The sequence below is a fragment of the Protomyctophum parallelum genome, assembly GCF_964188405.1.
Source record: "Protomyctophum parallelum genome assembly, chromosome: 20".
In the NCBI taxonomy this organism is placed as follows: Eukaryota; Metazoa; Chordata; class Actinopteri; order Myctophiformes; family Myctophidae; genus Protomyctophum; species Protomyctophum parallelum.
This window is the reverse complement of record NC_139718.1, coordinates 13607506-13634240: the sequence shown is the minus strand read 5'-3', so window position 1 is coordinate 13634240 and position 26735 is coordinate 13607506. Positions and strand designations below refer to the sequence as shown.

Here is a 26735-nt window from a genome sequence, read left to right as displayed (position 1 = left end):
TCATAATGTGTCGTCTGTTTCACAATCTATACACCAATGTGGCTTTTTATCAACCTTCTACTGTCAATAGAGGAGCAATACAATGTATATTTGTCTTAGGTTCAAATCAGTCATGAGGGTGGTAGAGGAGAGCATGCCGTGTACCTTTCCACAGCTCCTACAGTGGTGCTTCCTGCGGATGACTGTGAAAGGGGCCTTGCAGGTGATACAAGAGCTACAGGCTTCGTCTGGGACCCAGTCTGGAGGATCTGGGGACAACAAAGACAACAACAGTGAACGTTCCTCCAACCCATATGAACTTCCATCTGTATACCCCCCCCCCCTACCCAAGCCTGGTTTGTTGGTCAACTGTTAGCTAGCTACTGTAGCTATAATGTTCAGTTGTTATGGTGATAGGAAACACAGCCCAACACTGGAACTGTTACTGTTGTGGGCTTCAATCTCCAGAGTCCAGAGTCCTACCATGTTATGCTAAAGTGGTTGATGATAGCTAATGTGTAAAGCTTATGCCAACTACAGGATAATATTAACCAACCAAAATGTCCAAGGGTTGTTGGCATGTCTCCTATCAACATGAGAGCATTCAAATAAAACTGTCTAGTTAATAGTAGCCAAGTGTCACTGTATGTCTGGTGGTAAATTTAAGGGAAAGAGTACAGTTCTGACATTACAACCTATCCCCTGTTTTCTATATGTGTGCAGGTGAGTGCAAACAGTAGATTTGCTGACCTTCGAACTGACCCTCCCGGGCCTTGGCTGCCAGCTCAGAGGAGGAGATGGTCTCCTGACACAGAGCACAGTCCTCCAGCACAGCACTGCGCAGGCTAGGAGCTGCTGGATGCCAGTGAAGAAGATAACATTATATGAGGCCAATGTTAGTCCTCCCCGTAGCCAACAGTCAAACCATCCATAAGATATGTACTGTATAAGTCACAACAAGGTGAGAAATCTGTCCCCCACCTTTCTTCTGCTTGTCATTGTCCCCCTCCTCACACTTGGTTGCCATGACTTCAAACAGCGTCTTGAGGATGCTGCGCAGGTCACTAGCATAGTTGGTCTGTAGCTGGTCGGCCACACCTGTTTGTGACGGGTAGACACAGTGGACATGAGATTCAGAGACAGATAGAGAGACAACGTGAGCAGGGAAAGGGCGGGCAACTTTTCCTTCTTGTTCTTTACCTGATATACAAACAAAGAGGCGATGGATGAGGTCACTGCTGCTGTGGAAGCGTGAGCGGATCTTGTTCCTAGCGGCCATCTTGGCAGCCTGCAGGGCCAATTGGATTTCTTGATGGTCTAGGTCTTCTGACATTTCTGAGCTGGTGGTTAGACTGCTAACAGGGCTGGAGGGAGGGATGGAGGCCAGGGCCAGAATTAATGAATGTCATGGTGCCATTTCTAAAAGCAAATGAAATTTCAAACCACGTAACAGATTTCAATCTCCACGTAAAATATGTCTTAAGAATCACCAAGCAGACACGGAATATGAAATGAAATGAAATGCAGACTCTTGAGACAACATTGCTGCAAAATTATTTCCAATGCTCTTCAGAACACAGTTCATTCAGTAGGAATGCCCAGGGCCTAGGCCTATATCACTCCCTAACATTCAATTGAGTGGAAAATTGAAGGGAGGAATTGAGACATGAAATTGTCTGCTGTCCGGTACTGTATGTCACACAATCCTCCAGGCCTTTCCCACAGTGTATGACCAGTGGGATGTGCTAACCCACTAGCATAAAAAAGCATTCAGCAACAACACAACAAGTCATAACATTAACAGGGCTAATCACTAAACACTTCTATTGCCACACGATGCAGCATTGAATGATCATGAATGATACTTTTATCAAACAAAGGTTAGAGCACATACTTTCTGCACGTGGCAAACTGTCAAGTTGTTATCCTTCAATACACCTGCTGGCACACTAGTACACCAATACTAATGTAACTATCCATGTATGTATGCATGGAATCTGTGTGTGTGTGTGTGTGTGTGTGTGTGTGTGTGTGTGTGTGTGTGTGTGTGTGTGTGTGTGTGCGCTTCAGCCTGACATCAGACGTCATACTTGAGTGTGGCTGCTGACTGACAGAGTTCCATGTTAGGACAGGGATGACTCATGGTGACCTCACCATGAGACAGGAGTAAACTGTCTGTCCGTGTGTCTTGATAACCGACAATGTCTTATTGATTGCTCTGAAACTTGCAGTGTGTCGCTGAGAATCCGAGGGAGTGATTCACATCCACAAATCTCTATCTTTCTGGCTGTGTCCCTTTTATGCCCATATATGAAGATCTCGATGACTGTCTGTCCCTTTTATGCCCGGTATCACTCGGCTTTGCCTCTGTGTTTAATCATCCTGTCGGGCTACCGGCATGGCATATATTATCCCTCGCATAATTGCCCTCTATAACTAAAATGATAAATGCCTTTTCATCTTTTAAGGGGGACAATGCAAGTAGCTGATGATGCAATTTGTCCATGTGTGGTCCAGCCCTATGGAATGTATGGAATGCATGTATGTGCGTGTTTTTAATCTTTCATTTTGGTTATAGTTATAGAGGGCATTTATAATACATTAAGCCAGGCATATAATGCCTATGTAAAGCAATAACATTCATATTAAACATTTCCATGAGTGAGTGGTTACCTGGGAGTGTAAGCACTGCTTGAAAGACTACATGTGGTGACAGACACACTCTCACAGTCACTACTTGACACAGAGCTGAGTGGCGAGTTCCCCAAACTAGAATGAACAAAAAATAAAATACAAACTTTAAATAATAATTCAAGCAAAGCAAATATGCAATGGTGAAATAAAAAGTGTTCTAATGAAAAACAAATGCATAAATTATGAAATAAGGTGGGACAAAAACTGTTAGGTAAAAGAGTGCTTTGTGGAAACATATGGCAAATAGGACGTTCATGACCCATCATCCAAACACAAAAGGAGAGGGGACCCTCTGAAATGACAGCCCACCTTGAGATCTTTCTAACATCTTCCTTGGCGTGCCGTTCTGAATCTTTATTTCCTAGCCTGTCTCTTTCCCTGTCCTTGTCCCAGCCTCCACTTGCCGGCTGCCTCCCTGCAGTTCTTAGGAGGTGGTGCTGGTGGCAGGGAGAGGGTCCCTCCTCTCCGCTGGGGCTTCTGTCCACCACAGCCTGCTGTGGCCCCCCAGGCCCCGGGGCCAACCCCAGGCACTTCTCACAGAGCTCTGCCCCTACCTCCTCGTCCAGCAGGGGCTCTGAGGAGCTGCGGGAAGAGCTGGTCGTCAGTTGGGAGGAGTCTCCTTTACTGAGAATTTCCTGACTTGGGGGAGGCAGGCGGCAAGCCGATGACTGAATAACAGCACTGGGGGGTGGGACCATACAGTGTTTATCCAATCCCAGGGCAAGGCCCAGGCCCAGCCCCAGCCCGGTTCTCTCGGTGGTGATGCCATCATCATGGCTGTCCTCACAACTGCCACAGCACACACAGGAGTTGAGCAGGCAGTGAGTGGCTACCAAGGGACCGCAGGGCTCAGTCTCCGAGGAAGTGGGCCTTGGCAGCAGCAGCTTGTCCACAGCCAGCTCTGTCAGGCTAGGGGAGCGTGGGTTGAAGATGACTGTAGCGGACAGCTTCATCCCACCCATACGGTGGGCTATGACTTCCGCAGTCTCGGAGGCAGAGCCCCCCAACCCCACCTCCCAGCCATTTGTGTAAGGCAGGGGCTCTGAGCCGGGAGCAGATGTACAAGGGGGGCGTTTGGCGCCAGGGCACTGTGGGTTCAGGCCACGCGGCTGTGGGCACGGGCCGTCTGACCGGGTCTCAGAAGGCCAGGCGTTTCTGGACGGGTGAGGCAGGGGGCCTAGCCTGCGCTGCCCAGGCTCGGAAGCTTTGGAGGGAGATGTCCGATAACTGTTGGCCTCTCTTGAGTTCCTGCTTGCATTGTCTCCTGCTGCATCTAAGTCCTCCATGAAGAAGACTCGATCCTCCTCCTCTACGTAGAGTCCAGTCCTGCCCCGGCACCGCAGGAGCCTGCAGGGAGAGGCCTCAGTGCTGGAAGCCCTGCTGGAGCCTCCTGCCTCCCCTCTACGGGGGAGGTGGCCCGGAGAGTGGCCCTGGCTGGGTGGTGACAGCAGGGAGGACATCTCGTCCCCCACACGGTACACCATCCTGTTCAGCTGCTCCAGTTCCTCCTCATCATACTGCATGGAGCAGGCAAGCTCTGCCTCCTCTGCCTCCTCACACAAAAGGCCCTGTTCCGGCTCCTCCTCCCCGCTCTCGGTCTCAACCTCCTCCCACTCCGTTCCAGCCTCTCCCGACTCCGACTCCTCCTGGCTGGGAGGAACGAACAGAGGCAGGTTATCCTGAGCCTCCTGGTTCTCCGCCTTGGGAGTGCCATTAGTGGGGCTGCAGGATGAGGGGCGTTTGGCAGCCGGTGTTGGTTCCGGGGTCTGTGCTGGTGCTGGTGTGGTGTTTGAGGCAGGTCCCGGGGCATCGGGATAGTCCCCATCCTGAGAGATACAGAGGCTCCTCTCTAGTGTTGACAACTCATCTTCTGTCAGCGTCTGCAGCAGGTCTCTGGAACAACAAAACCAAACACTAGTTCATCAATGTCAATTTATAACATATTGGTCTAAGAGCATTTTAGATTTTTGTTCCCCTTTGCCACAGAATAGTTCTGACACAAGTATGGTATTTAAAAGAGTGTAAGAGTAGATTAAACAAGATTTGGCCTCAGTTGTTTACTTGGGTATAGTACCTGATTTTCTTTAGTAAAGTGCGGAATGGTCGGAAGAGCTCAGACATGTCCTCTGCTTTTCGATCGAGATGGAGCGGACCTTCCGAATACACGACCAAGCCACTGAAGTGAGAGGAGAAAGATGTTTAGAATTCTGTGAGTGTAAGACGAGGGTGGGAAGGAGAGGAGGAGAGGCACATGGAAGAATGGGAGGGAGGGGCGACACTTACCCCACAATGGCTAGTCTGGGAATTGTAAACATCAGTGCGGGTTCATAGTCATCGATCATGTCTTGTGTGAGATAGCCCAGCTTCAGAGCTCTGAGAGAAAAAAGTAAAGAATAAAAAATACAAGCAATGAAAAATCATTTCCTCCTAATATTAACTCTAGTAGTTGTTGTAGAACATCCACTCCAACATCTCATCACCAGCACTCATCACGCCTTAAGTATATTTTACGTATACACGGATATTACAGAATGAATGGGTCTCTACGGAGAATAACCGGTGAAGAACCATTTACATAACTACATGTGTTTAACTTTGTGTGTGCCCCCCGTGAAGCCAAATCTATGGACTTTTTTATGTCTGCCTTATTCATGCCCCCATGTGATGTCATGATTCATGTGGCAGCCAAGTCTGTGGACCTTTTATGTTTCCTTTAAAGGAGCATTCAGTGATTTGGGGGAAAAGAATCCAGTCCGCCCCGGTAACAAGATGTGCACATGCACTTTCTCTACAGTGGGGGGACACGCAACAGGCCAACAGCACGTGCAACAAGGCCCGCCCCCACTCGATCATGATTGGAGGAAGGCCCCTCTCATCCTGATTGGATGAAGGCTGAGCCTGTAGCCAAAAACAAAACCTATGGTTTTTTGGGGACAGGGAGGACTCCTTATATGATCAGCACACTCTATAGAGCGTCGCAGTCCCACCCCCTCGAGAGACCCGGAAAATAAATCCCTGTTCATTTTCCTCATAGACTTTTCAGAAAGTATTTATTTAAAGACGTTTACGCCGCGGACAAAGCCAACTCTTGTCGTGACAAATCATGACAACAAACAAAATTCTTCGGGCCAAACAAAGAATTAAAAAGTAGAAAAAAACAGCAGGTTACAACACTTTTTTTGTTGTTTTTCATCTTTGTAATTATTTGTTTGGTCCAAAATATTGTGTGTGTTGTGTTGTCATGATTTGTCACGACAAGAGTTGGCTTCGTACGACGCTTAAAAGGTCTTTAAATAAATACGTTTTGAAAAGCCTATGGGAAAAATGCATTGGGATTAATTTCCTTTAAAAGAAAGAAAAACGCCTTCTAAATAGTAAATACTGACCTACGTTTTCTGAAAAACTTCAAATATTTATATAGCAGCATACATTTTTTGTAATTTTTGGATACTGTAATGTACGTACTGTACAGAACCCCAATACAAAAGGTGTTCCCGTCCAGAAGGGTAGGGTTACAAAAAGGGGTTCCTGCCTAAAAAGGGTTAAGTGAAGTGAAGTGAGTATTCCCCCCCTGTGACGTCATGTTTGTGCATGCCCCCAAAGAGACCCCTCACTTCACATGAGTGTGATTTCATTATCATATAATTGCAAAGTGATAATACGACTGACACCTACTGTAGTACTTTTATAATTCATTTTCAATAACAGCCGAGCATTCAGGTAGGGAGGCGCAGGCAATCTGACAGACTTAGTGACAATCCTGTGAAATTGTTGCATTCCTGCTCATCTCATGCACATGATCCAAGCGAGAACGCAGGCACCCAGTGTGAAAAGCCCTTTATACAATTATAAATCCTGCAGTATTCAGTTTGTGGTTGCCAGATATCATAGTTACTGAAGTTGACTTTGATATAGTTGAGATCCCATAGCTTGTAGGAACAGGCCATGGGATGGTTGTGCCATGGTTTGGCTCGTTGGAAGGTTGTAGGGGAAACAATAGACTGATTGCTAAGCCCCACCCCACAATAGTTATTGTCCAATGCCAGCTTAGCAACCGTTGCTAACTTCCATCATAACGCTCCCATTCATACCATCAATACAATAGTAATCTACCACGCACATACAATAATTATAATATTATCAAGAATAGGAATACCATAATAATACTATGGTGAAACATTGATGCTGTGGAATCTGCAATAGTGACTACTGTTGTGATTTAGCTGCATAAGCATATTGATAACCATGACATGTTGATTGTCTATTACTGTATCAGAGCCAGGGACTGACTGTACGTACAATATGATATGAGATGCAAGCGTGTTCCTGCTCATTCTGTTCTGATCATGGTTTCCATAATCTACTAGGGACGTCATAGATCTACTGTCCTACTGTATATATTCCTCTGTGTGTAATACACTTCAGAATGCATGGTAACATATCACTGTTATGTTAGCATGTGTTTTCCGCGCCTGCGATCACCCAACACCCAAAGGGATTATATGTGTGTGTGTGTGTATGTGTATGTGTGTGTGTGTGTGTGTGTGTGTGTGTGTGTGTGTGTGTGTGTGTGTGTGTGTGTGTGTGTGTGTGTGTGTGTGTGTGTGTGTGTGTGTGTGTGTGTAACTGTGTATTGGGTTAGAATGGAAGAGAATTAAAAAAGGCAAAAAGTATGCTCTATTATTGCACTGGCCTAAAAGTGGCTTCTAAAACCGTTTCAACATTATAAGATTTGTGATCAGTTTATTTGGCCACCAAGTGGCGTCCATTGTTTAATCAAAGTCTTCAATACATCTAGCTCCGTTTGTAACCTCTATCTACGCTGCTGCGCTTAGCTCCGAGATGAGGTTCCATGAAAAGCTATCCCTGCACTGGTAGAATTGGAGTCTAGCCCGTCGCAGTATTTATTTCAAAAAGTAAAGGTATCGATAGGTACACAGGCCCCTAACAACTGAGACATCAAACAACGCTTAAAATCAGGCTTAGCTTAAGGATATTATGGGATTTTTAAAATTGGAAAAAATAAAGTTTACAATTAGAGGTTCAACAGAAAGGTTCTTTTCTAGCTGGCAACCATTCATTACCTACTTTGAGAATCTGAGGGTACTTCTGACAGACTAATTGAACCAATACTGTGTGTTTTTTGCTTCCTCATAACAATAAAACTGTGTATAGAGGGTGCTGTATGACAACGTTCCGATTCAACACAATATTTTCCAACATAACTTGTAACTCTTTTGAACTATAATAACCCAACTCATAATTGTATTTATTTTGTTTTATTTTTTGTTATTTATATTGTTTTTGTTATCTGTGCTTAAATTATTATTTTTGTTTCCTACTGTTCATATTATATGTCAAATATACATGGTTGTTTTTGTATGTCTGTACTGGTGAGGATCAGGGCTTAGCGATCAGCCTCAGTTAGGTGATCTACAAGCTCTCAATGCATAACGATGTGACGCATTGTGAGCTTGTAGGTTAGCTATTCTCACTACCAACGACTATGTGGGACTCAACGATAAGTGGCTACCTCCCAAAGAGGCTATGGGTGAACTCACCTTTCCACAGTCTCACAGAAGAGCACAATCACTTCTTGCTGGACATAGTATTCTTTGGGAGACTTCACAGGCACCATGGCTGACACATAGCTGGCAGAGGAGGACAGAAGAAATGATAGAGGGAGGGATGGACGCAGAATGTTACAGTGTTGAGGCAATATCAACACCAAATGAAACAAACGATGATAATGGAGATTGATGCTAACGAGCCTGGTGCTGGTGCCTCTCGTACCTGAGCTCAAACTCAGCAAAAAGGCTGTCGAAATGGCACAGCGCATCCTTCATGCGGTCTGTGTAGAAGTTGAGGTCTCTGAGGGCCTGGTCCCTGGTGATGGTGCGTACCTCCTCCAGGCTTCGTGTGAGGTCCTTAGCCAGAGGTCTCATGGCCATGCTCTCTATCTCCCTGTTCATGATGATAGACCCAGCGGCCAAGCACTACACACAAACAAAACAATACGTGGTTTCGTTTGACAAAGTGATTCATTTTGGCAGGGTCATTGACTTGAGACAAAAGACTGAGACAGAGTATGCGAGTATGTGCAATGTACAGTACATGTAAGCGATTGGGCATGATAGGTAGGACTTGTGCAAGGTTGTTTTTCCACAGGCTGATACTGGGGGAATTCAGTACCTCGGCTCCAAACCACAACTGCCCCGCCAGGTTGTCATGACGAATCTCCTCTGGGAACTTTACGCAGAAGTCTCTGTTAGCGCGGTTGCCAGGGATACATTCATCCATGATCTGATTGATAATATTCAGCACATTGTCCTGCAGACATGAGAGAGAGAGACACACACACACACACACACACACACACACACACACACACAGACTGACAGTGAACAAAATTGAAAAAACTAGCTGAACAGGGATGAGCTGGGTACACACAAGGCTGATCCTGGAAAAACAAGATTCTCAGCCTTCACTCTGGCCCCACTGTTCTAGGTTCACCTTTCTACTCTCAGTTAAGCGGTGGAATAGATTGCGAATGGACTGAAAACAATTAAAGAAAATCACATGCTCGCAATACTTCAAAGTCGACCTTATTAAACAAGTAAGACGCGCAAACGCGGGAAGCGAACGCAGCTCGTAAATTGCAATAACAACAATTAGAATAAATTACGTACTTTTTTTTCTTTTTAGTTAGTAATTTTTTTAAGTTTTCTACTGTGTGTGTGTGTGTGTGTGTGTGTGTGTGTGTGTGTGTGTGGTTGTTTGTGTGTGTGTGTGTGTGTGTGTGTGCTACAGCTGCGCCCTCTGGTGGCGGGCGGGTGGTGTCACAGCGGGACAGACACACAGACATGATCTGCTGGGTCTCATAGTTAGTGCTCACTGCGTTCGCAATAACAGAAGCTGCAAAGACATACCTTCATTGTATGATCTTATCACACATAGAATACCGTTTCACAAACAGGTCATTTTCTGGTACAACAGTCATCCTGCTACCCTAATAGACAGGGGTGCATAAGCACATGGCCGTTTATCTGCCTTTATCTGCCTTTATCCGTGCTCTTTCTCCGACCGAACCACACTTTTACCACACATCTCTCTATGCAAAATAAATTCTGCACGCTCCCAGAATACATATAGGCTACATTGCATTCACCCAAATGTCATATTTACTGTACAGATATTGTTTTCATCGCCACACGATCCCACGGGCCAACTGGAACTTTCTGTGACGTCATAATCGTCACAAACTCTCCACTAAGGTCTCCACCAGCAGAACCCAGCCATCCGAGGCTCCTCCCCCTTTCACTGCTCCTGTGTGTGACCTACTCTCTGACTGCACTGTACTACTAAACTGACTCGCCCACTCCACCACCAGTGGTGACCTGGAGGCGTGATCAATGCCATTTGGCTATTCTGAGTGGCCAAAGAGCATTGATCACGCCTCCAGTTCTTTAGTTTACTCAAGTTAGGGAATAAGACCTGGTACTTAAGACACGCAGAATACAGCCCCATGTCTGTACTGTATCTAGGGGTGACTGTGAGGTCTATGACAGAAAGTCTACCTTCAGTCAAAATGTTATTTCCATCAAAGGTGAGCTCCCTGTCAAACTGAGGGAGATCCCCACTTTCACAGCTTTTAAAAGGACAATTATTGAAACAGTGGTTAAAAAACAACCAATCTTGTGATGTCTGTCTGTATGACTGTAGACGTAGGCCTACCCTAGTATGACTCTCAGTCCACAATAGAGTAGGCCTACCCTAGTAATAGTTTTCATCTTTTATTATTCTCCTCAATTTGTTATTTTCTCGTTTTACTGTGTTTGAAATGTATTTGTAAATGTATCTTCTCATGTCTTATGTCAATACCGTTTACTGTCGAGTGTTAAATGTCTGGGGACTACGGATGGAAATTAGCATCGCTGCTAAATCCGAAAAGTGTATTTACGCTATATTTTTATGTAATGTTCATTAATATGCTCTGTCACGTCCAAATAAACAAATAAAGTAAAGTATTGTAAAGCCCATAATTCCAGGGGTGCAAAAATAGTGTCGCACACAGTGAGAGCTAATCAAGGGCTTGCGTGCCACTGGCGTGTGCAACGGCCATAACAATGACTCAGTGAGCCTTTCAGTCACTGCACGCTGTAATCTCAACAGGCACAGCACTGCGTCTTTCTTTGCTCGCCCAGAGGAGCGAGATTAAAAAGGCTTTGAGAGGGAAAGCTTAACCACAGAGTCCGTTATGGCTGCCGTGTGCCGCGCGCGTGTCCGCCCGGTGAGTAGTACCGCAGGACCACCATCTCGGTAACGCCTCAACTCTTTGTTGCCGATGCATAAATCAGCCTTTGCTTGGAGGTGGCTATAGTTACACTCCACAGATATGTTATCCTGGAATAATGACACCGTCTGGCATGGCACCTGCTCCAATCAACTAAAAGCAAACTTGGGGTTTATGATCCTTTACTGTACGGTATCTTCTTTCAGTCAATACTTTGCTCATTTACCATCGCTAACAATAACATGCATACACATAGTACAGTATATACAGTGTCCATAAACAAGTGGATATGTACTGTATATGTGCAAACAATGTGTGCACATATGCAGCAGGCCATACTGTGGAAGCAGCCATGCCAACATAATGTGAACAGCTTGCCAATGCAACCCACAGAGCTCCGTGAATAGGAGCTGATAGCACCAGTGGCAGGTTCAAGTGGACAGCTTTGGCGTGAGAGCACTTGTGTTCTATTCTTGGGGACCTTGGGGGTTATGGGGCATCACTGAAGCATGCAGGTAGCATGCTGCTCACATTGTGTTCCAAGACCTCAGGATGCAGGCCGCTGAAAGAGACTCAAGACTGAAAAATCAGCTCAGAGTTTACAAGCACATTGGTTCGCCGATTGTTTGCCACTAAAGTCCTCCAGCACTAGTCGCTTGAGTGCCGGCCGGATGCACAGAGCTTTTATTTTGAAGCACATTCCGTTCCCCAAAAATCAGGAAGCAAAATCACCCAGTGCTGAATCCGTCTAATTACTTTTATTTCTCTTCAAAAGCGTTAATATTGTAAACGCGAGGCAGCAAAGAATGAGCGTCCGCGGGCTGTTCAAACACAGCAGATGCAGCGTAGATTCAGAGAAAAAAGGGTTTAAAGATCGCGTTACTACAGGAAGTGGGCGGCTGGGAAATCCAGAAAGGAATTCCAAAGCAAGTGTTTCCTAGCAACCGGCTGGGCCGCTAAATGGATATTAGCAAAACCATTCTGAGTGAGAGAGAGAGAGATATAGGTGGGGGGGGATGTTGCACCACTCAGTTCACACGGGTGTGATTTTAACAAACATTGAACTAAAAACTAATATTAAACCTGTATATAGTAGGGGCTGTGAGAACAGGAGATGGTGCAACCCACCACCTCCCCACTGTAAATTTTCTGGACCAAGAGGGTGAGATACGGACAGAGCCTGAGTTGGATTGTTGATTCACAAATTGCTGGAAAAACCTTCGCAGTCAGCGAAAAAAGCCCAGAGTTCGCAGAGCACGACATAACGGCAAAACTAACATGCAGCACTTCGCGGTATGGTCATTTGGGGTGATAATGAAGTGAACAAAGCAAAGTAAGCAGAGAGAAAAGGTTCTTTGGGGAGAGAGACAGGGAGCACAACAATGACAGAGCAGAAGAGACAAGGGATGCTTAGGGAGGAAGAGGAGGAGAGAGAGAGAACTAGAAAACAGTAAGGGTCTAAGTGATGACCTTTTTAATTGACTCTCCTTGTGTGAACCCCCTCTGCCCGCCCCACTCCACGACCACCCACAGCGTGAGCATCATTCACTCACCATCCCCCATCACCATTTGCTCGTTCACATATCACGAAAATTCTCCATTCATTGTGAATAGGAATTTAATCAATCTTTGTGTGACAAAAATAGCCAATTTGCTTGTCCACATATAATTCTCCATTCATTGTCAATGGGAATTAAATTTTGTGTAAGACGAGAATCTACACTATAGCTGAATTGCTCTGTATATTGCTTCATTGTCAATGGGAATTGAATCTTTGTGTAGCACAAAATAGCCGATTTGCTCTTCTACATATGATGTAAATTATCCATTCATGTCAATGGGAATTTAATCTTTGTGTAAATCACTGCTATAGGGTGCTCAGCCAATCAAATCATCACTAAACTTCACACAAGCACAAAGCTGAGCATAGGCTAGGGTCAAATAACACAAGAGCTCCAAATAACAACAGGGAGGCAAAAAGGTCACCAATAGCTGCTGAATATAGGAGGGGCTAGAGGTTTTCTATCTTAGACAATAAACAATTAATATTCACTGAGGTTTACAAGCACCGGGTATTTTTCATTTCTGAAATATCCAGTTACCTGTATATAGTCACTGTACAGTAGTCCTGTACTACAGTTACTTGGAACGATTTGCTTGTAACCTACATAACACACTGGCCGAGTTATCAACGCAAGACAAGTGTGTTCACTATAGCTTCCAAACAAAGCCCCTCTTATCTCACTTATCAGGGAAACTGCTTTATGAAACAGCTTGGCCAATCAATGTTTAGTAATAGTAAGGCAGTTGCCATGTCACCCCACCCCGCACATATATCAAAATACTTGCTGCTAAGCTTCCAGGTCAAATCAAGGTTTAATGAGGTGGTTACAGGCATGACTTCAAAACAACAACCATATGAACTCTTGACCCAATTTCATAAATTCAAATCCAGTGTATAATCTCAACTCAACTGCTCCAGTTATATGAACTACACATGGCACAAATAACTAGTTCTGTATTTAATAAGGGTTAAGAAGAGGCATAAACTCACCAATCCAATAATAAAATAGAACATTAGAAGAATGGGTTAGAACTGCATTGACGTCAGTTACAAATGTCAACAAAGTATAAAACATGCGATGGTTTGAATACGTTTTTTTAAGTTTAGCTATAAATAAACACATTTTCTTACCTTAATCTGAAATTATTATATCCAATAATGAGTGGTAGAGGCGAGAAAAACATACAGAGAGGCTCATAGCATGCGCGCTGGGTCTTAGGCTCTCTTGCCTCGTTACAGAACTGGGACAAAACAGATCTACATGTCTTTGGTCATTATGAAAGACAGATCTGTAGATTTTAATTTTTTTAAACATTGAGCGATCTAAATAAGCTATTTAGCCTAATACTAGGTTTTTTCATGTGTACCCCTCCTCATTATTGGATATAACATATGATTAACCCCTTTTGGTGTTTTAATAATTATGTTATAATTTAGCTATTGAAAAATAGCATCTACAAGCTCGTGGCGCGCTACGTACTTGTAGGTCTGCTATTTTTGAAAAATCGTGAAAATATTTAATTTTAGAAGAGTTTTTTAACATTTTGAGGTCAGGCCTAAATGGGTTAATCTGTAATTCTCCTTAACGACTAGCCTCCTGAAGAGCCACACAAAAACAAAACTAAATCACACCCGTGTGAAGTGAGGGGCGCTCTTATCATCGTAAATCATCATGACTTAAAATTGACACTATGCCTATTTGCTCATTCATTGTCAATGGGAATGTAATGTTTGTGTAGGACGAAAATAGACAATTTGCTCAGACACATATACAGTATGACGAAAAAATTCTCCATTCATTGTCAATGGGAATTTAATGTTTGTGTAAGACGAAAATTTACACCAATAGCTGAATATATGAGGGGCTAGCCTAGAACCCCTCAAAGAAATAAATAAATAGGCACATGTGACGTTGGGAGTTTAAACGGACCTGACACGAGCGGAACTGGTTGACCAGCAGGGTGCATCTCTGAGGGTCCTTCCTGCCGTCCAGACTGTCCAGCTCCGTGGCCACCTGGTTCAGCTCTTCATCAGCGTAGTAGAACTGGGCCAGGAGCTGAGGGTCCGTCCTCTGTGCAGAGAGAGAGAGAGAGGCAGAGGTGTGGAGGGAGAGGTCAGGTCATGGAAAAAAGTGCACACAAAACGCACGGGGAGCATAAATCTATACACTACATACATGTTTAATGGGAGTGTTATTCTTCCTTCAACGGAAAGGCGTGGCAGGGAAAGTTTAACCCATTGGTTATTAAACCCCGAGCGGCAATAAGAACGGAGTTCTCCGTCCTATCAATTAGTAACGCTCGTCGTCCAGGACGGAGATTAATCAAAGAACAGAGATTTATTGATATCAAAACCGATCGCATCGCTCCACAGGCTGGGAGCGTCTGTTGCATTCGATGTTATTTCCGGTTGGGACGTTATCGAAAATGTTCCCCCCCATTTTAGCCGATCAGATCGAAGATCTTAAAACGTGAATAACTCTTGATCTAAATCATTCCGTCTAATTCTAAGCAAATATTATGCAGTCCCGTCGCTAGTCGCATTAGAATTAATCATACCGTTGTTGTCAATCGAGTGTTTTGGCTACATCAAGCTACTTCAGCTATATCCGGGATAGCGCCTGGTGCGTCGCTAAATGTGCTCCGTTGCTGTAAATTGCTGGGCGCTCTGAGTTAATGGTCCTTAATACCCCCGGGCGTTTAACATGTTAAAGGTAATGTTTGAGTAATATCACTTGATCAAGCATTTTCTAACATTCCAGACTACATACAATAAGTAATGAAAAAAAAGAAAGTATGCTGCCTGCCTGATATCAGTCAAAATAGAGAGATTGTATCAGGCACTGTATCGGTATCGGGCAATAGCTTGGGGTAGGGGGCATTGGCGATTCTGACGAGGAGTTGACAGATGGTTAATATCGTGTGAAAGCTCCCTGGGACAGCAGGTGTAATAATTAGAGAGGCTGGCCCTGGTAAAGGATTTGTGTCATTATCACACAAATCATTATCTGGCCCCGTCCAGAGCCTGGGCAGAGGCATTTGTGCTGGTTCTGGACATCCGGCGATCCGACAGACTTGACACCGGGCACAGCACTCCCTGTGGTGGTGTGGTACGTGTGTGTCAAGTTTGAAGTCGGTGGGGCGAACGGTTTCAGAGTTAGTGGATTACAGACGTACGTACATACAGAGATACACTTGGTGTACACACACACACACACACACACACACACACACACACGATGATGGAAATGTTAAAGGTTTTCAGAAAAGGCGACCACATGCTGACGTGTCTCATCATCACACAGCGGGCAGGTACCACAGGAGCTCAGCCTCACCAAGGACAGTGTGATGACGCACACTGACGCAGACCACGACGCTAAACAATGTTATTTGCTGTGTGTCTTCTGGAACCGCTTGGTGGACTCAAACTGAACAGAGATACTGAACAAACCACGTCTCAGACCTTTTCCCTGAAGTTAGCTAGCCTCGGTGCCACATCTGCGAGGATGTCGACCAATCACAACACTTTTTTCTGACAGCAAGACAATGATGCACATCTCTGCAACCCCCACCCCCACACACACAGATTAAAATAAGGTGCATTTTGCATCCCAAAAAGCAGTTTATAGTTAAGGGACGCAATAAAACAACGACCTCTGCATCCAGGGGATGCACTACTGTACTGTTTTTTATTCTAGTTTATTTTTGCTAGCTTTAGTTATAATAATAATTTCTTCTTCTGTATTCTACATGAATATAACCACATTATAACCATATAAAATGAAATGGGAGTTAAATGCTGCAATTTGTAAAAATATTACTCCTAATGTCGTTGAAGTGGAACTCATAAAATGTCCCTGGGACTCATCTAAAAGACCATCACTGCATCCCGGGACTCATTACATTGAAAACCTATTTACCCCACCCACCCTAATCAGAGCAGGTTTCGTATCCAAGCCGTATCCTTAACGTTATTTATAAAGGCTACATATGACATTGACAACAAGTGGTTGAATGATGAAACAAAGACTCATTAATGCGTGCAAACAGAGGGGCTGAAGGTCCATGTACAGTGTACACCTTTCATCTTTGAAACAGGTACACCGTAAAATCCAAGTTACGGTGGGTCCATTCCATTTGTACAGTCTTTGAGGTTACACTAACACTGAGGATTACAGGTGGTGTCCCTGGGAGTTTACGGTCTTAACTTTATCATACGTCCCACAAGGCAAACGTCAATGTCTGCTCAAACACGCTCAGATGGAGAGGGTGTGTGATTTTACACCTCATAATTTACCTGTTTTCACACACATTTGTGGTAAGTATACACGTAGGGAGGCAGGTCACACACGCACACACACACGCACACACGCACACACACACACACACGTAATCAGCAGCAGCTAGGTCATTCCGTTTGACCCTGTTTAACTCAAATCCACTGAGCTTCCTGGTTTTCCGGCTCTCTTGGATCTGTCTTTTACAGTCATACAAATGACAAAAATCACACCCGTGTGAAGTAAGTGGTGCAACTCCGTGTGGGGGTGGGGGGGTTCAGACCCACAGGAATGCACCCAGGGTGCCAGCCCAATTCCGGCGAGTCGCCCCACGTCCGAAACGGTTGAGAAATTACAGTTACCGTGTGCGTTTCTACTGTACCCTCTGCTGTACTGTACTATACTGTCACTGTACTGTATTGGCACACCCGAAATCACCATACATACAGTTAATATGTGCATGCGTTTGTGTGTGTATTAGGTTGCGCACAGGTGGTGAAAAACAACCATGCTGTTTTCGTGCTCAGACGCACCCACCCAGAGACACACATAGTCACTTAAGGAAGTGGTTGCACCACTTAAAAACTGGTTTGGCTTTCTTTATTTTTTGATAGTTTTGCTAGTTTGGAGAGAGAGAGAGAGTGAGAGAGAAAGCGAGAGGGAGACAAAGAGAAAGCGAGAGAAAGAGGGGCAAATAAATGCAGGGGGTCTGAGGCCCAGAGCACAAGAGTAAGAGATGTCAAACCTGTGTGCTGCTATAACTATGAGTCACGTTCTTCGTTCGATTATGGCATGTTAGATAAATAACACTATAATGTTTGAAATACATTTGGAGGAGGGTAAGACAGAGGAGGCCCGCCCCCAAACAGCAGCGCTAAGAAACATGAACACAAATGCAACGACGGTAGTAGCATTATCTACTGTACAGTATACGCAAAGATACTGCGAGTGTTTCACACTGATCTCAATTGTTCTTCCTCAACAAGGTCACATACACGCTCCCTCAGTCTCTATATATAAATCACCTGTGAAGGATGGGAATACAAAAAATGCTGCACCCAGCTGCTTTGGTAATGAGACAAAAAGGACAAGAAAAAACAAAAACAAAGAGGAGATTTGCCGACTACAATAATGGAGAACTAGCACAAACTTTAATTTGGGGATTCTGTATAGGTCTATGACAGCAGTCCTCTGTGAAGACCTCTGTTGGTGAACGGGAATTAAGTGAAGTGAAGTGAAGTGAAGTGAAGTGAAGTGAAGTGAAGTTTTTGTTGAGGTATACTTGAACCAATAACAAGGAGCTAAAGATAGCCAGAATTATCTGTTGATATTCTTTGGTCCATGTAATGTAACACCACAGCCACCAGTAATTTTAGTGAATAAGCTCTTTATGTAGTCTCACAAGTTAGATATCAATTAGTACAATAAGACAAATATAATACTATGGCAAATAAATATTTTAGGCAATGTAATCAATCCTATCAAAAATTATAAAGTATAGTAATATATATATAAAGCAATGCACTTCAAACGTAACTAGGCTAACATTACTCTCACATCAGATTTTAAAACAAGCTATGTAGATGACTTTTATCGACAGGTTTTCCATGCACCAATAGACCACCAACTAGTCCAAACGAATCAGTAGGATCATTCAGTTTAACAATACACAATTATGTGTGAGACGCGAGTGAATACAATTTTAGAACTAAGGTCAAAATGAATTATGTGAAGGGGCCTAATATTCCTCAAGGACAACAGAGGACTCCAGTGTTACTCATAAGGGTGCCATCAATTCCTTAGCAAAGAGATAGTTACAATGAAACCGTTATGGTTTGTTCTTCAACTAGACTAGAAGATCAATAGTTTTTCTCTCGCCTTTAAAACAGAACCTGCCAAAACCTATGACAGTTTATCGCTCTACTGTGACACATCATATTACATTCAAATTGATTGTTTTATCAGATTGTGCCTTCTGTACATTCCAGTTCTTATCACTTACGTCAACTGTGAGTCTGTGACATCATGTCTTCGGCAAAAAGGAAACTGAGGTGGTCTGGTGGCTCACAGCATGTGTGATACACACAATTCACACACACAGTACAAAAACTATAAAAGTAAACTGACCAGACCTAGCGCCTATAAGATACTTCTTCATTTAACTCTGAAAGTACTAAAATGGAACCGTACTGTGCAGTGTGTGGTGGCATTCCTTGTTAGGTTTCTGCAGAATATAGGCCAGCTCCAATGGGAGAAAGAAAGGGGAGTCATTGATATTGCTGCCGCCCTATGGCCTCCCTTTGATGCATTCCACACACACTAGAGGGAACATTCCAGCAGCATTGCATCACGGGTACAATGTAAAGTGTTCATTTCACCCTGACAGTGTGTAAAATTGTTACCAAATTGACCCTCATGTACACGCTCTGAGTTACAAATGGATACATTCACACTCAGGATTTTACTGTGTAAGAAGTCAATTGTAATTTGTAGGCAATGTTCTGCATATGGCAACGGTGGTCAACGTATTGTTTGACGTTGACGTTAACGGTCAGAACTTTAAACAGTCGTTTATCAAGTCAAGAACCGAGGTCCCATGGCACACCTTCAAAGCAAACAGATCCCTGAGTGTTTCAGAAGGCAAACGCCTATCCCCTCCTCCTCCCCGTGTGGAAACCTCTAAACCCTCACGACAGGAACACGGTCGCTCTTGCTGAAGGTTTCGTGCCATTTCTGACACGAGTATGAGATCCTATCACTCAGTACAATCCCAAAGTGTTACTGTATTTTTAGAAAAAGTCTCCTGTGGATAGGTGGTGAAAATTAGCACGTGCTAACACACAGTATAAACAATGTATCTACAAATTGTACAACTGTGCAACGAGCAATGGGCAGCAGTGGCCTAAGGGTTAGAGGAGCGCCCTTGTTGCCGGTTCGATTCTCCGGACGGGCAGGAAAAATCTGTGTCGGGAAGTGATTGGTCATCACTCACCCAACACCGCTGAAGTGCCCTCGAGCAAGGCACTGAACCCCAAACTGCTCCAGTGGAGCTGCTTAGTGGCCAACAGTACAAGACTGTGGTTGTACATGTCAGCTCCCAGGTTTTAGTGTGTCTGTCTGTGCGATGGACATCATCCCAGTCATGCGATTGGGATGATCGATTGAGCACAAGTATTACTATATTCATATTGTTGCTTTATGATATTTGTTACACTTCATTTTTTATATTGTGCTTTTCATGTAAAGCTAGCTTTGTCGTATGTTGTAACTTTGTAGTGCTGCTACCCCGTAAAGGGCTCCGCCGCTCCCCTGTAAAAGAGATCTTGTATCTGAATTGGATTTACCTCTATAAATAATGGTTTAAAAGGCCCAGGCCGTAGCGTAACGGTCTGGGCACCGGACTGGTGATCCAGTCGCGGTGTGCCGCGGGTTCGACTCCCGGACCCGACACGGCCTTTACCGCATGTCATCCCCCCATCTCTCTCCCGTTTCCTGTCAGCCTACTTTCTATCCCTTAAAAAATCAATAAAGGCGTAAGCCGCAAAAAAATATCTTAAAAAAAAAAAAAAAAAATGGTTTAAAAACAAAATATTGTTACTACTAGTGTACTAAATTCGTCTCAACTTAACAATGATCTCGCTGCATCTGAAAATGTATAATCTCAAGTGAGACAGCAAAAAGATATAAAAAATAAATCCAATAATCAATCCATAAGTCTTTATTCCTGACTTTGCACACAGTAGTAAGAGGGCCCTTTAAGATGTTTTCACTTTTTTATCACAACACTATACAGTTAAGAGCGCAAACTGCAAACAATCTGGGATGGATTTGACTCCCAAACTCGCAATTTACGTCATCATGACCTGAGGAACAACCACCACCCTGCAAAAATGTGAAAATGATTCAGCACATTCAGTGCCAGTCCCCTGTGGCCCGGCACTGACTCGTAACCACGACTGCTGTCAGTTGTCGCTGAAGTCCTCGCTTTGAGCTTACTCAAACATGTTAACCACTGTGGTTGGAGACCTGTCATTTCGGACCATTACGCTCTCATAACCTCACCTTCAGTGAGAAGTGCTCTTAAACCCCCCCTCAGTCACAATCATTGACTATGACAATGACTTGGCGAAACAGCGCTGACAATTTCCTTCAGAATAAATGAATGCCAATGCGGTGACTCTGATTCAGGCATGCGGTTGTCATTCAAAAAGTGTTGGGATCATCTTGCCTGTGTGTGTTATCACCTTACTCATCCTCATTGTCTTGGGAAAGCATTCTCCTTGAGCTAGTCCAGGAGCTTGTATTGATACTGGTATTAATGTTGGGCTTCAATCCAATTCAGACAATGAAGCTGGGGGAGGGCAACTGGCTAATGCCACATGAACATCCAGAGTGTTGATGCCGACACATTGAGCCCACTTAGGGGACTTTATGAGAAACCTTGCCTCTGCCCTCTTTAGTCTATTCCAGACTCATTTCACTGCTTTCTGGATGCCTGCCAACAATAGCTCTCCCAGAAGCACAGGCGCGTGCGTGTGTGTGTGTGTGTGTGTGTGTGCGTGCGCACGCGACTGTGTGCGTGCGTGCGTGACTGTCTGCAAGAGTTCACTCTGCTTCAGCCAGTCAGTTGCTGGCAAAATGAGTAGATGTATTATAAACTTCAGCACCTTATTTCTTATTCAAGAATCAGCAGAAACGCCCTTTCATGGTTTGGACTGCAAACACAGAAACTTCTACCATAGTAGTACTAGATTAGGCATTAGCCATAAACACCTCCTTGGACAATCATATCAAGTTTAGCCCCCACACACACGCACGCACACACACACACACACACACACACACACACACACACACACACACACACACACACACACACACACACACACACACACACACACACACACACACACACACACACACACACACACACACACACACACACACACACACACACACACACACACAGCTGTTGGGAGGAAACTACCCAACTCTACTTTTGAGGTTTTAGATTTTTATTAATAAATCAGTGCTCTTTACGTCTGTGTGTTGGCATATTGGTTGGATTGACTGTGTGGCGTAGGTATAATGGCTGAGTAGTGGCCCAAACTCTAGATATCGAACCTTTATTACATATACGGCAGAATCCCTCTATGCGTACAGTATTACTCTGAAGACCTTTCAGTCGTGCTGAGTCATTCCTTAAATATTTGGCCTTCATCTGGAACTTCTTTCACTAGTATTGTAAGACATTTGGCCTGTGGTGGCTGACTACAGAGTTCTTGTCAGTATCCTTTCAAGCACGTAACTCCAATCCTCTTAAACTCATCTCAGTCACATTTTAGCAAGCCCAGAGTTTTCAATGGACCTACTGCATAATGCAAGCACTTTATTGAACTCATCACAGAGTTCTGTGAAGAATGTTTCCGCTGATATGGTTTATTCTTTAGGAGGTGGGTGGTTGAATCTGCTCGGTTCCATTTAACTCAACTGCAGACCCCATTCTAGAGGGCATAATAATACCAAAGAATTATATTACTCTCGGGGTGCAGTGGTCCAGGCCACATATACTGTAGGCTTTGGCCTGACAGCATGCCACGTGTTCGAGTCCCGTTCAGGACGACCTTTGCTGCGTGTCTCTCCCCCCTCTTTCCTGTCTATGTTCACTTGATAAGGCAGAAAAGCAAAATATATATTAATTAATATATATATATATATATATATGGAATAATAGTGTAATGTATTTGTCTCGACTCTAAAGGACTGCTCTAATGTTGATGAACTGTGCATGTGCCTGGCACATGGTGAAGCAGGCCTGGACAAGGCAATGTGGGGGATGCTAAGAGGATTCGGGGTCTCTGGTCCCCTGATACTACTGCACCATTTGAGGCCAGGCCATCTCGCTCCTTTTTAGCACCCGTGACAAACAGGACATTATTATGCAAGAAATAAATCCTGTTATACAATCTAGAGTTGGCTGCTAGTTCAGTAGTGAACCCAGATGCGATGGAAAATTTGAATTTACAAAAAACAACACAGTTACAAGAACAGACGACACTAAAATTACTAAATGATCCCTTTTGCACTTGAACAATAACACTGCCTACAGCAAAACAGATTTTTTTCAAAAACAAGAAACCTGGCACAAATCTGTTTGTTTTTAGTCAGCAAAATGCGAATGAAACAAATAGGCATAATTATGCAAAGTAATGATCTCTCCCTGCGGTTATGCACTACAACCCCTCTTTACTGTTGCGGAGCACGACTCATGGCTCACAGTTAGCCTGTGTACTCTGTCCACATACAGGTCATTGTTATGGAGAGCAACTGAGGGCAGCCGCTACACAGACTGTCCCAAATCAGACATAATGACAGTCATGAGCTAAGAGACTGCAAATGTGTGTACGTACGCAAACAGGTCTATACAGACACAAAACTGTCTTTATCTACACCAGCTGCAGTGCAGAGCAGATTGTGGTGCTTACTGCCATCGTTCAACTTCCCACCAAAGAGTAATTCCTCAGGCCTGGGCCGGCCTAACGGTCCAGGCACCTAGGCTGGTAATCCAGCGTGTTGCAGGTTCGAATCCCGATCCAGACGACCTTTACTGCGTGTCTTCTCTCCCCGTTTCCTGTCAACCTACTATCAATAAAAGGTAAAGCTCCCAAAAATATCTTTAAAAATAAAAAAGAGTAATTCCTCCGATTTACAGCATTTTATGTTTTTCAAGTTCCTTGAAGATATTGATGATACATGAAGCCAACATCCACAACTCAACTGTTTACAGAGCTATATGGAGATGTCTGTATGCCTGTCCGTGTCCCTTGACTCCCTTTAATGCCCAGCAGCCCATATAAGGGGATATCGGTCAGATCTGTTCTGGACCAGATCTATCATCTCCATATGATCCTATAGCAGTATATATGGGCAATCGGTCAGATAGGTAGTTGTCCAGAACGGCTGATCTGACCAACTTCGCGCCAAGCACAGCATACCTCGGATCCTCTTGATTCTCGAGATTCATATATCGAGATCGAGATAATAGGCCTATTGCCCAGCTCTGGAGAATCACTATCTATAGTATCACTATTATCTGGCACCCAATTAAGCTAAATCTGCTTGCTAAATTACTCCAATGTGTCACAATTTGGCAAAGCTACCTTAAGGAGCCAACCAATGTGCTGTGTCCCTCTCACTGTGAATCTAGTCAGAAGAAACAAAAGAACTCAAACCACTGTGTGAAAGCTGCTACAGAGAAATGTCCTTTCATTTTAGCTCCTGCCAGCTGTAACCAGGGCCAAGAACATATCCCAAATACAGGCCTACTGTTCTCCTAGGCTAGTACTCCTTTCCTCCTTTTCTTTCCTGACTCCTGCAGGAGACGGTGCCGTGTCATTATTCCGATGGCGAATTATTCCGACGGCACGTTGGTCAGACTCGCTGCATTAACCCAAAAATGTCTAAAAAGCAAAAATAGCACACATTTTCGCTAAAATAGGGCTACGTGGTTTACAGTAACAGTGCCTAATTTTACTGGGGACCCCCTGGAACCGCCTGAAGGACCACAGAGTAAAGAGTATAGATGGTGTTGCTGTGCTGAATGTTTCATACAGCCTCTTCCAAATGCAATCAAGACGTGTATGATCAAAACACCTTGACTGCATGCCTTCCAGACGACCAATATTGAAAGGAGCAATAAGTAAAGTATTGTGATCATGGAGGTCACCAATTATTATTAATAAAGATACAACACATGGTAAATCAATACAACAGTCTTCCACAGTTACTCCGCTTGAATCATGGTCTCCCCAACACCCAATCCTGCAATGAATTTAAAAACGCCTTCAATTGCCTGGCCTGTCTAGATCTGCACAAGGGGTCAGCTCTCTAAATCCAAGCAGCTGACACCAAATCAATTACCGCACGGCTGTTGGGTAAGCAGAATGGAGACATCCATAAAGAGCTCCTGAAACCAGGCTACATATGCAGGCACGTTGGCCGGCGCTCAGCAGTTTGGCGTTCCACCCGCTTCCCCTCCACTCTATGCCAACTGTGCAGAAACCACTCTGAGAAGACAAGTCCCTAATTACTTTGGCTGTTCTCTCGCTTCTTCCACTTGCATTTGAGCAATAATCACAAACAAACCAGGCCTGGGCTTGGTGATCAGTGACAAGTGGACAGCATAGCAAAAATGAGAGGGGAAGTACAGTATGCATTTTAAAAGACAACAACGAACATCAACATACCCACATGGTAAATCCTTATTATTACTGTTATCCAACGACCTGCACTTAGCAGAGTTGGATTAACATTGGGATTTTGCTGTGTGCACTGTGCACCTAAAACTGTGTGCTATGAGTATGACACCTACACTTAAGACAATGGATATCTAGCCGAGGTAGAGTGAAAATGATTTAACAAAAAAGGGTGTTATACACAGTAAAATTGTGTGTCAATGTAACTCAAGAGTGTGAAAATTTATCAATTCTTTACACATAGTTAAATGGACACTGAGGAATTTACTGGGTCATATGTTTGCCTGGTGAAGATGATAAGGGGAAACAGAAGGGAAATTAGTAGCATCAACAGACGGAGGTGAGTGCCCCAGCCTGGTGCTGGTTGTGGGCCTGTCACACTGACAGATGAGGTGGTCTGGCGCTGAAGGTCAGTCCCTGAATGCCTGATAGAGTAATGCCAAGAAAGGAGCAAAGGCTACGGAGGAAATGTAAAGGTTTAGCCTCCTGACATATCTCTCCATCACTCACTCTGCAAGTCTTCCTCTGATAAATTAAAGGTGAAGAGATAGTGGCCATTTTGGTGGCTTGGAAACATGAGCCAGGTCTCATCTTTGTCCATGTCTAGCAGACTTGTGTGCATTTCTGAACACACTGTGCACCCATTGTTTTAGCTTCTTCCATCAAAGGCTTCAAAAAAACTGCAAAAGGGGCAGATAATTCATAGTCTACCATAGCTTGGTTCAAACTTTAATTAAAACATATGGGTTCCTCCAAACCTGTTCAGGAGGGATAAGTCTAGTACTCAGATGAAAGAAACCAGCTTAACCAGTTTAAAGTGCCTGCAAGGAGTCTTAAATCTCTGAACTTACAGAGGTGTGTACAAAATGTGGGTCAGACAACCATTGCCCTTCCGTATGTCTTGAGTTGAGTCCCTCCAGTAGACAAGGTAGCTCTAATAAATATATGTTTTTCCAAGAGGAGATTTCATAGTTACTGGAGTCAGACAGAAGAGACAGGTACATTATGTGCACTGAATTCTTCAGAGCACCGGGAAGAGATTGTGTTGCAGTCGGAGAGAAAAATCCTCCTCAGTGACTTATCTAGGGAGTTAAAGAGAAGCTCTGGAAATATCAATAGCCTTGCTCCAGTCAAGGGGAACATGCTGATTCAACACTTTTCTATCTCTAGGAGAACATAGTTCAATAACAAACGACTTAGTTGATGCAAAATGACAGTGCTATGCAGTGTTGAACAATAAATGCCACAATACTGTACGATTGGCCACATGTTTGAGACCTGAGCAAAAACATAACCCACAATACCACTAGAATATAAAATTCTTCTTCTTGAATATTCAAGGTACTTAAGCTTTCTTTGACTCTTCTCCATCTGTTAATTTACATCGTTAACAATTTGCTTCAAGTGCTTATCTAGTTAGTTCTGGAAGAATTGGTAATTGATGATTTAAAACCCAAAGGCTTAAATTTAATAGTGTTCATTCTTACCAAGGTAGTGATTTGGCAGAAAGAATACTGACGTAATAGCACAACACTTGAAAGGCAGTGGTCTGCCATTGAATATGACAACACTCTTGTGACCCTTACCTTAGCACTTAGTGTTTAACCCTAACAATGGACAACAAAAATGCTGTAACAGCAAACATAATTAAACAGTGAAAAGCATCATGACGCA

At 43.9% G+C, this 26735-nt stretch overlaps 1 protein-coding gene across 4 annotated transcripts in view; it reads right to left on the bottom strand.

The window, feature by feature from the left end:
- Window positions 1-26735, bottom strand: part of zfyve28 (zinc finger, FYVE domain containing 28) — a 31217-nt gene that overhangs the window by 2326 nt on the left and 2156 nt on the right. For 2 of the 4 annotated variants that reach the window (XR_014570806.1, XM_083791190.1), the window contains exons 2-13: window positions 14461-14601; window positions 8866-9003; window positions 8467-8669; window positions 8235-8324; window positions 4957-5046; window positions 4748-4849; window positions 2983-4566; window positions 2653-2748; window positions 1180-1343; window positions 961-1077; window positions 730-834; window positions 145-248 (exon numbers count right to left, since the gene is read on the bottom strand). Coding sequence is in view for 3 of the 4 variants with exons in the window: in XM_083791190.1 (XP_083647316.1) it covers window positions 145-248; window positions 730-834; window positions 961-1077; window positions 1180-1343; window positions 2653-2748; window positions 2983-4566; window positions 4748-4849; window positions 4957-5046; window positions 8235-8324; window positions 8467-8669; window positions 8866-9003; window positions 14461-14601 (2934 nt within the window). In the remaining variant the exon portion in view is untranslated. The remainder of the gene's footprint in view (window positions 1-144; window positions 249-729; window positions 835-960; window positions 1078-1179; window positions 1344-2652; window positions 2749-2982; window positions 4567-4747; window positions 4850-4956; window positions 5047-8234; window positions 8325-8466; window positions 8670-8865; window positions 9004-14460; window positions 14602-26735) is intronic. The other 2 variants (XM_083791191.1, XM_083791192.1) reach the window with 2 other exon arrangements.